At 40.2% G+C, this 15,108-nt stretch overlaps 1 protein-coding gene across 3 annotated transcripts in view; it reads left to right on the top strand.

Moving 5' to 3' along the window:
• Positions 1-15,108, top strand: part of LOC140499582 (ultra-long-chain fatty acid omega-hydroxylase) — a 52,485-nt gene that overhangs the window by 19,372 nt on the left and 18,005 nt on the right. For 2 of the 3 annotated variants that reach the window (XM_072601193.1, XM_072601194.1), the window contains exons 2-3: positions 208-430; positions 12,531-12,675. In XM_072601193.1, the coding sequence (XP_072457294.1) occupies positions 209-430; positions 12,531-12,675 (367 nt within the window). In that variant the 5' untranslated portion in view covers position 208. The remainder of the gene's footprint in view (positions 1-207; positions 431-12,530; positions 12,676-15,108) is intronic. The other variant, XM_072601195.1, reaches the window with a different exon arrangement.

A 15,108-nucleotide genomic window follows, 5' to 3' on the forward strand; every position in this document is an offset into this window, starting at 1 on the left:
GGGAGAGTGCCCTGGGGAGCCATTGGAAATGTGCTGTAGATGGATTGTTCAGTGCTCTTTGGTGGTGGGGAGGGATGGGGGTGGGGAGAGATGAAAGGGAGCTCTGGAGGTCCTCTTGTTGTTCAGGAGTGATCACAAAGGTTTTCCCTAATGTGCACACCTGCTAATTCCATGTATCCCCTGTGCTTGCATGCATCTCTCCTCCAGGATGTTGCCCATCACGGATCAAGTACTGAGGGTGCTGAGGCTTGAGAAGACCTCCTTCCGCTCCTATGTCATCTCTGCACTGCTCTTATCCCTGCTTTTCCTCTTCTTCCGCCTCCTCCTGAGGGTTTTCCAAGCATGCTATCAATTTTATGTCACCTGCCAAAGGTTACGATGCTTTCCTCAACCTCCCCGGAGAAACTGGCTCTTGGGCCATTTGGGCATGGTAAGTGCTGGTCTTGGGATAGGGAAAGGGGATACTCATCCAAGAAAAATTCCTTTGGAATTCATCCATATCTTAAGCCAAACCTCCCAGTTATCTACCCTCCATGGTCCCCAAATGGTATGGCTTTATTTCTATGGCACTACCTTGACCTGGTTCAAATGCGTATCTTCATGTTTTATAGCTGACTAGCGTAGCCCAGGATAAGATACTTCCCACCCTCCTTCTCCACTCTAGTGATGAATATCTGGTTGCTTGATCCAGATAGCTCAGGAGGAGAAAGTGAGGCTGGTGACCTTGCACAGCCCTTCTTCACTCAAATCAGTCAAGTGCAAGCCATGTCATCATTTCTCTGATGTCATGGTCTTCTTTGAAAACGAAGAATGAGCACAGCAACAATGAGGGGTCGAGTAGAGGTTGGATTAAAGGATGGTAATAGTATAGTGGAAAGAACACTGGATTTGGAGCCAGAGGAACTGGGTTCTAATCCTGTCTCTCTCCTTTACTACCTTTGGGAAAATCACTTCATCTCTTTGGGCTTCAGTTTTCCTCATTTGTAAAGTGATGCAGTTGGACTAGGTGCCTTCCAGGACTGCTTCTAAGCATAAATCTATTGTCCTATGACCTTTCATAAGAAGCAGTATGGAGATGAAAAGTTAGTCTTTAGGAGTCAAGAAAGGAGAAGTAGGGAAAGGATACAGGTGGGTCTCAGGTCCCACTGCTGACACCTACTGGCTGTATGGCCCCTGGAAAATCTTCACCCTCTCAATGCCCCAGGGAAACTCTTTGACCCTGAGTGGCAGAACAGTTGCTGATATGCATTCCTATAGAGAAATGTCTCCCCCTGAGTGCAGGACACAGGTGAAATAACAAATCCAGACCACCCCTTGGACAAAACCCAATTCCTCCTTTCACCTTTTGCTGACCGGATGTCGGGCAAATCTCTTCCTGTGAGCCTCAGTTTTCTTCCCTATAAAGTGAGAAGGGGGTTGGACTGCATAGTCTGCGAGGTCCCAGCCATGCCCGACAATCTGCGAGGCCTGAGAAGTAATTAAGGACCTGTCTTGAAATCCAGCCATCCCCCCAGCCGTGAGGGCTCTCCCTTCGTAGGGGATTGTTGTTCTCATTCTCTATACATTAGGTCGATACTTAAATATGTCCATGTTTAAACTCCTGAAAATAGGGCCTGGTACTCTTTAGTCTCTGTAACTCCAATGCCCCTCCGCACAGAGCTTGGTACATAGTACATAATTAATGATTATTGATTGATCACTAGGGGACCCAAGCTTTGGCACTAGGCTGAATGAGCTGAGAACCATGGGCTTCTTATTCCTTAATATCCAGTTGAAGGACTAGCTTTGTTGGCTGGTCTGAAGGGCCCCAGAGGGAAAGGGACTGAAGTGATAGCTGGTCTGAATTAAGGTGGGGAAGGCGACCTCCTCTAAGGGAGTTCAGAGAATGGATACAGGAGACAAGCTGAGGCCTTGGCATGGCCAGCTGCCTGGAAGTGGCTAGGCAGCAGTCCAGAAGGCAGACAGCCAAGGCAAATCATTATTCTGTCATTGATATTCATTATAGAGGGCATTTTAATAAAATATACACACGCTTTAGTAAGTGATGAATGTGCTGGTGGTGAAAGTTATAATGACAGGTCATAAGAGCATGGAGCTGTTAACCATTATTTCTCCGTATTCTGCATACTTGTACTACAGGTTGATGTGCTTCTGAATTTCCTTTTCCCCCTCCTGGTCAGTGAGGACCCAGACTCCAAGCCTGATCACATGTAGGACCTCTCCAGTTACCTGTTTCTGAAAGCTCCTTTGCAAGTTGGTTGCTTGGAACCCCTCTTCTCAGTCCCTTTTCAATTCACTTACTGTCAGTCTTTTCTTCCTACACTGCCAGACACAGACCTGTCATGACTCTCTTCTGCTCAAAACTCAACAATGGCTCCCTATTATTTACTTTTTAGCCTGGCACTCAAGGCCTTCTGCAATCTGGCATTACTTTACATTTCTTATTTTTTCTTTCTTAATATTATTTTATTTTTTCCAGTTACATGTAAAAACAGTTTTCAATATTCACTTTTCTAAGATTTTGAGTTCCAAATTTTTCCTCCCTCCCTCGCCTACGTCCCTTCCCATGATGGCATGCAATTTGATATAGATTATACATATACTATCATATTAAGCATATTTCCACATTAATCATGTTGTGAAAGAAGAATCAGAAAAAGAGGAAAAACCCCGAGAAAGAAAAAAAAAAGAGAAAGTGGTGTTCTTCCATCTACATCCAGACTCCCTAGTTCTTTCTCTGCATGCAGATAGCATATTTTGGCTGTAATCTTTTAAAATTTTCTTAGAACATTGTATTGCTGGAAAGAGCTAAGTCTATCAGGTGTTGCTGTTACTGTGTACAGTGTTCTCCTGGTTCTGCTCACTTCACTTTGTATCAGTTCATTTCCATCTGTCCAGGTTTTTCTGAAATTCGCCTGCTTATCATTTCTTATAGCTCAATAGTATTCCATTCTATTCATGTACCACAACTTGTTCAGTCATTCCTCAAATGATGGGCATACCTTTGACTTCCAATTCTTTGTCACCACCAAAAAAGTTGCTATAAGTCTTTTTGTACATGTCAATCCTTTCCCCTTTTTTTAATGATCCCTTTGAGATACAAACTTAGTAGAAGTATTACTGGATCAAAGGGTATGCACAGTTTTATAGCCTTTTGGACATAGTTCCAAATTGCTCTCCAGAATGATTGCATCAGTTCACAACTCCACCAACATCATATTAATGTTCCAATTTCCCACATTTTCTCCAACATTTATAATTTTCTTTTTCTTTTTGTTTTTGTCATATTAACCAATCTGATAGATGTAAAGTGGTACCTCAAAGTTGTTTTAATTTGCATTTCTCTAATCAATAGTGATTTAGAAAAATTTTCGTATGACTAAAGGTAGCTTTAATTTCTTCATCTGAAAACTGCCTGTTCATATCCTTTGAACACATCAATTACTACCTTAAATTTCTAACCTCATCTTACCCTATTCCTCTACAAAATGTGTTCCTGTAAGGCACAGGGATGTACCACCTCCTAAATTGGGAAGGCACTCCATCCTTCCTTGTCTCTGTTTGTCAAAATCCTTATCTTTCTTCAAGGGTCAGCTTCAGGGGAGGCAGCTTCTTCACAAGTCTGCCCTGACCCCTCTTGGTAGAAGGATTCTCTTCCTTCACATTCTGATAAATGATCGTCGCTTTCTCTACATATAATAAGAGGTGGAAATAGGGGCAGGAAAGAAGAATTCTGATTAACCCTATCTCATTTGGAAAAGTTCCATTTTATTGAACCATTCTGTCTAATTGGATTCAATGGGACAAGCTCACACAGATGGTAGTAGGATGGGAGAAGGTATCATTCATTTGATTTTAGCTTTGCAGATGAGGAAACTGAGTCTCAAATGATTTATCCAAGGACACATGTAATAAACCTGGAATTCAAACTAACACTGTCTGACTCCAATTTAAGCACTGTTTCTTCAAAATCATACTTCTTTATGATTTGGAAAAGAGTACATATGGGAAAACCTGTTAGGAGACTATTGGGGGAGAGGATTCCAGGAAGATGGCAGAGGAGGTCAAAAAACGTTTAACTCTCCAAATATCCTCCACAAAAAAGACAGAACATCAGCTGTAAGAGAACACTGGTGGGTAAAGCCAATATAATAAAAAAAATGACAGTCTTACCTAACTAATCTATTTATGTAATGCCATCCCAATTAAATTACTAAAAAAAATCTTACTGAGTTAGAAAAAATAATAACAGATCATTTGGAAGAACAAAGATCAGGAACTTCAAAGAAAACAAGGAAATCTATATAAAGAAAGCAGATTCAGTATTATAGGACCTTAAACTATATTATAAGATGAGAGCATTATTGAAGTATAAAAGGTATAATTTTTTCTCTGATTTTTGTATTTAAGTTTAAAATAAAAATATATTTTGGTTAATTAAAAAAATAAAACTGTTGGAATAATCTAGGAGACAAGTTGGAAGGAGAATTCAAGTTGTTCTGCTTGGTCACAGAGGGCTAAATAAGGAGGGAAATGGATAAGTTGCAGAGAAAAAGGTTCAGACTGGTGTGAAGCAAGAGTTTGTAAACTTGTGTACTAGACCCATTTGGAAACCCGGAGGCTATGAACCTCTTCTTAGAATCATGTTTCTTTTAAAAAAACCAAAATTTATGGAAATGTTAAATTTCAGTTAGAAGTTAGTTAAGTAACTTTCAGTTAGAATTAGTGAAAAGAGAGATGTAAATTTTTTTTTTCTCATGCAAGCTCATGAACTTCCTGAAATCTACCATGGTCCCTTGGTTAAGAACCCTTGATATAAGAGGGAAACTTCCTAACAAGAAAACTATCCAGAAATGTAATAGGCTTCTTTGGAGGATGGTGGGCTCCCCACCCCTGGAGACTGATCATTTGGTGGGCATAATGTATAGAGAGAGGGGCTTCCTGTTCAGATATAGATACTTCAGGATAGAGGCCCAGTCCTTCCAAGGTTGGAAGGTCTCTTCCAGCTCCAAAATTCTCTAATTCCTTAATCCTACACATAGATCAACCTAAAGTCACATCAACCCACAGTTGCCACCAACAGTAAGGGAAAAATCATTTCTTCATTGAGTCAAGGTGGCTCTGTATGTACTTTTGGATCCCAGATCCCACTTCTTTATCCACTGATGCCTCGCTGGGGCTTGGAATTGAGCCCAGCTCACTATAGGCTGTGTCAGCAGCAGCCCATGCTCTGGCAAGTTCAACCTTGCCAAATGGTTTTGAGGACTGGGCTGGTGTTGAGCTTATGTCTGTCACCAGAAGTTTTGTCTTGATAATTGTAGGGACTCTCAGCATCAGAAGGTTGATGCTGAGGTTCATATTTTTTTTTTCCACAGTAACTTACAAAGACCAGCTACTAAGATGTGAGTGGGTTGCTCTCAACATAACTGGAGCAGAGTGTCCATACTAATGAAATCACAGGTCCTTGTTATGAAATTCCCCAAAGCAAATGAACATATAAGATATAAAGGGAGGCAAATTTAGACAACATAAAAATGAGCTTTCTAGCAATGGATAGATAGGTTGCTTTGTTGAAGTAGAGGCTCCCTTCCTTCCTTCCTTCCTTCCTTCCTTCCTTCCTTCCTTCCTTCCTTCCTTCATTCCTTCCTTCCTTCTTTCTTCCATTGATCCCTTTAGAGGTAATCAAGCTAGAGACCAGAAGACTGTAATACAATAAGGGATACTATAAATAAGGACTGTGTATTGAGTGGCAAGCTTTATTAAATACCTTCAAAAGATCTTTTGAATTCCACGATTTCTATTGACAAAGGGGTTATTACAGGAAGTACAGATGGTAGGCTATGCAGTACAGTGCCAAAATTCTTGGTTTAAGAGAAGGACCTTGGTTTGGATCCCATCTCAGAGACTGTGTCACCTTGGACAAGTCCCTTCATCTCCATCTGCTTCTGTTTCCCCTCTATAAAATGAGGGAGGTGGCCTAGATGACTTCTGATGTACCTTCCAGCTCTGTGTCTATGATCCTGTGCTATGGGAGGAGAACATTTAAACTTTGGGGGAGATATGAATGATATCTTGATATGACCAATGAAAGTTTCATACTGGAGAGACTGTCAAGTCTCTATATTACCTCTTTTCTTTGTAATGGTTAGGAACTTTTTTTTTCATTCAACCCATTTTTATATACCTTGCCAAATATGTAAGAAATAGTTTCCTGCCCTCAAAGAGCTTATAGTCTAGTAGGTGGGACCTATTATTATTATTTTTTCAATTCAACATTAATTAAGTGTATGTCAATGATTTTCTCAGGGAGCAGAGGGGAGTTTTGGTCTTGTGGAGAGAATCTAATTCAGTTCAATAAAAATTTATTAAATACTTCTGCGCAAAATGCCAGGCACATAAGTAGGCACTTAACAATATTTAATAAAAAGTTTTTTATATAAAGCTTAATAAGTAGACTGACTATAGGGAACTGTGTTGGGTGCTAGAGATATAAAGGTGAAACATATCCCTACCCCCATTCCCTCAATGGGTTGAAATGATGTATACTCAGATATGATAAAGGAGTTGGACCAGATGAGTTCTGAGGTCCCTTCCAGTTGTGTATCTATGAACCTCTGAGCCTGCGAATATGAGCTCCTTGAGAGCCGAGACTGTTATATTTGTTCTCTTGGACTTCGAGAATTATAAAAAAAAGTGACTAATTGGACATCAGTAACTGCTGACCTCTGTGTTTACTCTCCCATCTACAAAAATCTTTAAGGGAGTCACCTATAGATGAATCAAGGGTATCCTCATGTAGAATATTAGTAGGGAAGAGGCAAGCTTTCAAAAACCATAAGTAATGATGGACAACATTTTTACCATCTCACACTTATCTGAGCTATATACAAGGTATAAAATTCCATTGTGTGTATTTGCTTCTTGATTTTTAATAAGCATTTGATTCAGTAGAACCACATTAGAGACTTAAACCCCCTCCCCCCCAACAACAAAAAGACCAATGGCCTTTTCTGATAAACAACTGGTGAGGCACAGCAGGGAGATGTATACTCATCAAAGGTGACGAAGGTCATCTGGCACAAAATTCAGGTCAAAGAGGGATTGATTGACTATCTGTGGGTTGTGGTGTCCTCTAAAATATGCTCCTATTTGCGAATGACCTTGGGCCTAATGGCAGTAAAGCAGAGGATATTGCAATCTTGGGAAAGAGATTTGCAATGGCTCATTCGAAAGAATTTGAAGCCTGTCAGGAAAAACAAACGAACAGACAAAAAATGATGTAAATAAAGAATGTCTGTTGTCCAGATTTCAATATGCATTTGCATGGACATCTTATAGAACTTGTATATATACCCTGGCCAGACAGTGTAAGGAAGTGATGGTCTGGGTTCAGAGTTGAAAAGGAGGAGGGAAGCAAGCTGAAATTCTTTCAGGAAATTGCAATGTCTTTTGCAGATCCCAAATTTCCCATAAAAGTATGAGTGTATATGCGTGTGCTCATGTGCGCACATGCACGCCATACCTGGATTTTTTTGTTTTTGTTGTTGTTGTAATTGGAGAGGAAAGGTCCTGCGTGTAGCTTGTGTGTACGTTCACATGAATTTGTCAAAAGTGCAGCTGTACAATACAGCGATCCAAGACAATTCCAAAAGACTCATGTTGGAAAATGCTATCTATATCCAAAGAAAGAACTGTGGAGTCTGAATGCAGATGGAAGCAGATTATTTTCACTTTTGTTTTTAACTGTCTCGTGGTTTTTCCCTTTTGTTCTGATTCTTCTTTCACAATATGACTAATGTGGAAATATGTTTAACATGATTGTACATGTATAACCTACATCAGATTGCTTGCTGTCTTGGGTAGGGAGAAAAATTTGGAACTCAAAATCTTATAAAAATGAATGTTGAAAACTATCATTACATGTAACTGGAAAAAATAAAATATTTTTAAGGGGAAAAATATAAAGCAAGAAAAAAAATGATGCAGCCTTAAGGATGCATGGATGCAGGAGATTGAAAGTTTTCTGCCCTTCTCAGAGAGGGTTTATGGGATTAGAATTATATCTGTCTGCCTCCTTAAATATTGCTAAACCAGGGAAAATAATGTTTAGCTTCACACCACTTTCTTGATTTCCATCTCTTAACTAGAAAGGAGTTCCTCAAGCTATATCCAACAGCTTGACACACCTCCCACCAAATGATAGCTGCACAATATCAAAAGAATAATAAAGGATAAACCCATTTGTCAAAGACAATAGCAAACAGAAACCAGAGAAGTTATATGGATTAGAATATACCAGACAATGCATAGAGTGAATGGACTTTCCTGCAGTTGAGATATTTTAGCTCAAGTGAGAGTCCCCAATCTCATTCAAGGGGAAATTCTTCAAAATCTCTAATGTGGAAAGCTGGAAATAGGGAGATGCCCAAGGTGTGCTGCTAGGTCTTTCTCTTCCTCCAGGGTCCTTTCCTTGAAGAAGACCTCAGACAGCTTGTGCCTTTAGAAGTCAGGAAAAAGCAACTCTCTTTTCCCAAGTTCTCACAAGTGTCAACCTTCACACATCCCTAGAACTTCAAACTCTAGAGCTTTGTATAGCCATTCTCTTCATGAACATGGAGAACATCATGCAAATACCCAGGCTAGATCCCCAGGTTACAAAAATTAAAGGCCTCTATTTCCAGTCTAACCTACTGACAATATTGCTCTATGACAGTAAGATGTGGGATACCTCTGTCCTGAAATACTTAAGATGGGCATCACCCAGAGGGCAGAGGAAGGGCACATGCCAAGTGAGAGCAATGAGGAACTCCAGAGAACTGGAGTAAAGGACATTAACAAGGAGTTAGGAGAGAGGAAGAGACATGGGCTGGCCACATGGCAAAGGCAGAGGAGGGTGGGTAGAAAGTTAGAGTGCTCCAATGGCATCCTTACAACGTCAAGAGAAAGGAAGGAATATCTTCAGCACATTTGGTGGCTCTCCTGTGGCCAGATTTTAGGTCAGAATTTCACAGGACAGGCAGCCATGGAAGGGTTGTGACCTGTATCCAGAACTGATGAGCGCACAGATCTGTTTGAATATTTGAGTATTAATTCAATTTGAGAAACATTAAATAAGTGCCTATAATTATACAGAACACTGTATTAGAGGCTGGGGGAAGGGAGCAAGTTTTTATTAAGTACCTACTATAGGTCCATCATAATGCTTTACGAATATCATCTCATTTGATCCTCACAACAACCCTGGGAGGCATGTGTCTTTTTACAGATGAGGAAACTGAGGCAGACAGAGGTTAAGTGACTTGTTCAGGCTCACATTGCTACTAAGTGTCTGAGACTGGATTTGAATTCAGCTCTTCCTGCCTCCAGGCCCAGTACTCTATTTAATACATCATGTTGGGGGCATACAATGTTTGCTTGATAAGATCACAGAATAACAACCCTTTTTAGAGGTCCTATATTCTGATCCATTTATTTTTCAGACAAGAAAACTGCGAGTCAGAAGGTTAAGTGACTTGCTTAAAGTCACACAGGGAGTAAGTGGCAGAACCCAGATTTGGATTAAAGTCCTATGCCTCCAAACTCTTGCATGGATCCTGCTCTCATGGAACTTACATTCTAGCAGGGGGACAGGACATATATGTGCTTGTGTGTGTGTGTGTGTATGTATAATACAAAATAGCACAGGGTAGAAGTTTCCTGAAATCTGATTCTGATGCCTCATCTGGGCATGGAGGGGACATTGTGCTCTCGACTTAGGTCAGCAGAGATCAGATGCTGGTAGGTTCTCCCTAGGTAGCAAGCCTTTGAGGATGGGCAGGGAGATGTACTGTATATCAATCATCTGAGAACAGGATGAGCTGAATTCAGAGCAGGTTCTCACTAGGAAGCTATCTACATGATGATAACTCCAGTGACTCATGTCCCTTAAGGCACAGTTGTCAAACATGCAGCATGAGCTCTTCTCTTCCTTTGGCAGAAGTCAGATTGAAATTTAATTGGGAAATATTTAACAAAATAAATAAAAAAGATAATAAAGCATAAATACTGTTAATATGTAGTAGTGTAAGTCAATATGCACCGTAGGAAGTTTTCTGTGTGATTTACTGGCCCCATTTCCATTTGAGTTTGCATTTTTGCCTTAAGACATGGAGAGACTGCTGTGTGTATTTGTATAGGGATGGAGTCATGTGGATAAATTCATGGTCCTTGAAGTATGTGTAACATTTGATAAATACATAAAAGAAGCATGGCCAAAGCCTGATGTGAAGTCAAGAGGGGAAAGGTCTTTGCCAGCTGGAGTGGCAAGTAAATCATAGGGGGTTTGGGTCGACCACCCTAGTTAGTATTCTGTGCTGGTGAAGTCTTAAATAGTATGTTCAGTTCTGGATGTTACATTTTAGTAAAAAGCCCCAATCATCAGACAAATATTTACTAAGTACCTACTATGTGCAAGAAACTGTGCTAGACATTAGGAATACAAAAACAAAAACAAAACATTTCCTACTCTAAAGAAACTTAGACTCTAGTTATGAGAGACAATGGGTATATTACAAATATATACAAAATAGATGATGGTTGAGCTTTGAAGGAAATTATGTCCTCTATGACCTCTAAGGGGGGGAGGTGAGAGAGGAATGTCCTCTAGGCATGAGTCCTCAGAAGAGGGCGACCCTGTTGGGAAGTCTGTAAATACTCAATTCAATAAACTTCTATTTAGCTTTGGCATTATCATGGTGGAAGACTGCAGATGCTCAGTAAATACAAACATGAAAGGCAGGTGGTATAGAGGATAGAGTCAGGAAGAGCTGGGTTCAAGTTTCACTTTTGTTGCTTACTACTTGTGAATCCAGGGCATGTACTCCAGATAACTTTCCTTTTCTACTAGGTGGTTGTAATCTGTATTGTGGAGGGAAGTCTCATACTAGGAATTTCTGAAACTGACAAAATCAAAGATTCTCTGTGTACAGGGAACCGATGAGAAGGACTTGGGGATGGTTTAACCTGGGAATTGGGGAGGGGACATGAGACCTCTCCTAAAATATTTACAGCATTGTCATATGGAAGAGGGGATAAACTTTTATTCTGTAGCCCCAATGGGTGAAAGTTACTGGGAAGATTTAGGCCTGAAGGGGACCTGAGCAAACAATTTGTCCAGTGACCCTGATTTTATAGATAAGGAAGTTCAGAAAAGGGAAGCAAGCAAAGTCACACAGGTAGTATGGAGCCCAGATGAGATGGCACCCAGATGCTCTGACTTCAGATTTGGTTTTAAATTATCAACCACAGTTGAGGTTAAATGGTTAAATTAATGGTTAAATTAACCAAACCATTAAATGAGTTGCCTGAGAGGCCTTCCTAGATATAAGTGAGTGAAACCGCCCCCGGGGGCGGTGCTGGAATGATCCAGGGAAGTCTCAGGTGCATTTGAGGGGTGTTGAATAAAAATAAGGGAGCAGGGGAAGCTTAAGGAAAGAGAAGAGAAAAAAAATTTGAAAAATCATTCATACGTATTTCATCTGTTGTGTAATACAGTTAAAATCTAGCGATTACATTGTTTTTCAAATAAACACACAAAATGCAAGTTATAGCCAATTAGTGGTCAAATCTACCTAGCGAGGTCTTAACAAGCAAGTGTTGGCAAGGCAGTGTGTCTCACATTGTTGGGAATGCATTAGCATGCATTAGCAGGAATATGTGTGTGAAATGACTTGTTTATAATACATACTATGCAGTTATATGATGCAAAATTTCAATGCAGGAAAAACAAATTTACAGCAAATTATTAAATTTAAGATGCATCATTTTAAAATATTTTATGTATTTTTTGAAATGATGTAAATGAAAAAAAAAACCCAACCAACTATTAAAGACTTAAAAAAAGTAGATTTTCGGAGGGTGATGAGTAATTTTTTTTTTTTAAAAGGGCCTACCTACCTCCATAGGCCAAATAAATTTGGGAACCTTTGTCATAGACAATCTTTAAGGTCCTTCCCAGTTCTAAATTTCAACTAGTTGCCATGGTTCTGTCGTGAGCCCCCATTCCTGGAAATATTCAAGGAAGGTAGGAAGGAAGGAAACAAGTATTTATTAAGCACCTACTATGTACCATTCACTGTGCTAAGCGCTTTACAAATATTACCTCATTTGGTCCTCACAACAACCTTGTAAGGTAGGTGCTGTTATTACCTTCATTTTATAATTGAGGAAACTGAGGCAAACAAGTGACTTCTCTAGGGTCACATGGCTAGTAAATGTCTGAGGCTGGATTTGAACTCGAGACTTCCTGACTCCAGGCCCACTCTATCCAACAGGCCACCTTGGTGCCTTGAAAAACTAGATGATCATATGTACAGAGCTGGGTGGAAGTTTGGATTGGATGTCCTCCCAAGGTCTGGTCCAAATTTCAGGCTTTTCTGATGAGATGGGGTAAGGGGTGAGGGGGGGATGGGAAGGGAAAGCTGGAGTTAACCCCACTCCCCTGAGTCCTGAGGCCTGGGGGAGCTGGTGGCTATCTGTGTGATTGATTGCAGTTCCTGCCCAATGAGACGGGCCTCCGAGACGAAATGCAGATCCTCAACAAAATGCACCATGTTGTGCTTGTCTGGGTAGGGCCCGTTCTGCCCTTGCTGGTCCTGGTGCACCCTGACTACATCAAACCACTCCTGGGAGCTTCAGGTGAGTGCAACAGCCCCCTCCCAGCAAGAGACCCAGGGCCAGCAGGTCCTGCTCTCTTCATTCTCCAGATTTGCTGTTTCTTCCCTTTATACTTTCTATGACAAGCCCACATTTCTCTAGCACAGATTTTCTTCACCTTTTCTGCATCATGAACCCTTTGGCAGTGAGTCCAATGAAGTTTACGGACTCCTTCTCAGAATAATGTCTTTAATTGTGTAAAATAAAACACAAAGCGTCACAAAGGGAACCAATTTTATACATACACACACACATATGTATATATAATGTAAAATTATTCTGTACCTCTATCAGTTCTTTCTCTGGATGCAGATAGCATCTTTCTTCATATGTCCTTTATATTTAATGTTAAGTATTAATATTTAATAACTCAATATGTAATATTATATTAATAATTAATATTAAACATATGCTATTTAATAAAATTAATATGTCCTGTTATATTTAATATTAATAAACAATTATATTTAATATAACGATATAATTTAATATTGCTGTTACTGTATACAATTTTCTCTTGATTCTGCTCATTTCATCTTCTTTATTTAGTGCGAGTCTTTCCATGTTTTTCTAAAATCATCGAGTTCATCATTTCTTATAGCATGGTAGTATTCCATCACAGTCCCATACTACCACTTGTTCAGTTATTCCCCAACTGATCTATTGGTAGCCATCGCTAGGGTGGGGGTTGAGAGGGAGGGAAGAAAAAAAAAGAAATTTACACCTTAATTCTGACATATATTTGGAAGGAACAGCAAGTTGTGCAGAATAGATGAGCAGTCTCATGTGTAAATATCTTTTTTTAATTGTACTATGTTATAGAAATGTTTGTTTTATTCCATAAATTAAAAATAAAAAAAGAAATATATATTTTTTTCTCCATCTAAGTTCATGGATCCCCTGAAATCTATCCACATATCCTGGGTTAAAGACCCTTCCTCTAGTACTTTACATTTTCCCAAGTGCTTTCCCCATGGCAATCCTGTGAAGATAGGTAGCATGAGTCTGATTATCCCAATTTTACAAATGGGGAAATTGAGTCTCAGAGAAGTTGTAGGATCATAGATTTAGTGCTCTTAGAGGGTATCTTCCTGCTAGAGATGAAGACACAGGCATTGAGTCACACTAGTAAGGACTGGAACTAGGATTTGAACCTTTTCCCAGGTCTTCATCTGTCATCCCATGAAGTGTATTAATGGGCCTGTGTTTTCTCTTGGTTGTTCTAAGGGAGTAGCTGGGCATCTTAACAGAGTGTGAATTGGACTTCTAGGATGTATTTCAAGGTTCTGGCTCACTTTATGCTTGAGAATCTGATATGACTCATTGAAGATAATTTTGTGGCTGGGGAGGAGAGGAGTCAGTATTGCCACATTGCCCAGTGCCTCCTCCTCCCAAAGGCCTGGAATCTCTATATTCTGCCCCCCTCTTCCAGTCATCCCTTTATCTCTTTCCTCCACCCCCTCCCTACTTTATAATGAACATACAAATGTCAGGGAAGTCTCCATTGTCAAGTTGGTTGATCTTGAACTCTGCTGGCAGAGTAGACTCTTGAGTTCCAGGGGCTCTGTTCCTAGGGCCTCTCCACCTACTAGAAGTTCTGGGCCAAGCCACAGGAAATGTCTCAATGGAGATCTATTGCCCAAGATGGTTGTTTTGTGTCCCATATTGTTCAGTCACATTGTTGAGAAGAAACTCCCTTCCCCCTTCCCTGGGGCCAATGAGCAGTCCACTCATTTGCTTCCTATTTCATAGATTAAGAATCCCACATTTAGGAGGAACTAGATCCCTTCAAGTATCAGCTCAAGGGCTATCTCCTTTGAGAGACTTTTCCTGGTAGTGCTACTTCTTTCTTAGAAATTATTTTGTGTTTATATTGTACTTCTCTTGCTTCATTCTAGTCTAGCTGCACCCCCATTCCCTAGCTATAGGAGAAAAAGTGGGGTACTGTGGGCTAGAAGTAAGGAGAACACCACTCTTTATTAGTTCTGTGACTTTGGGTCAAATTAACCTTCTTGAAACTTTGGATTCTTATCTGTAAAATGGCTGGTAATGGGATTAGGTTCTCTCTCTTCTAGCTTTGAGAATCTGTATCCTAAGGGCCCCCCTAAGACTCTATGTTCTAAGGCTCCTCTTGGTCCTGACATTATGGGTTTTTTTTTTTGTGTTTGAACATTCCTTCTGGCTCTGGCATTCTATGAGAGGAGTGTGCATAGTGGACCAATGCTGGCTTTCAAGCCTGTCCGGACATTGTTTTTATGCCCCTTCCCATTAGAATGCCAGTTTGTGGAGAGGAAGGATTGTTTCATTCTTTCTGTTTGGATCCAGGACATCTAACTTAATGCCCAAGGCCTAGTTAATAAATACTGCTGATCGATTTCCGCTCTGACACTGTGTATTCTAAAATCCATTTTAGTT

This window comes from Notamacropus eugenii, chromosome 4 (genome assembly GCF_028372415.1).
Source record: "Notamacropus eugenii isolate mMacEug1 chromosome 4, mMacEug1.pri_v2, whole genome shotgun sequence".
Classification (NCBI taxonomy): domain Eukaryota; kingdom Metazoa; phylum Chordata; class Mammalia; order Diprotodontia; family Macropodidae; genus Notamacropus; species Notamacropus eugenii.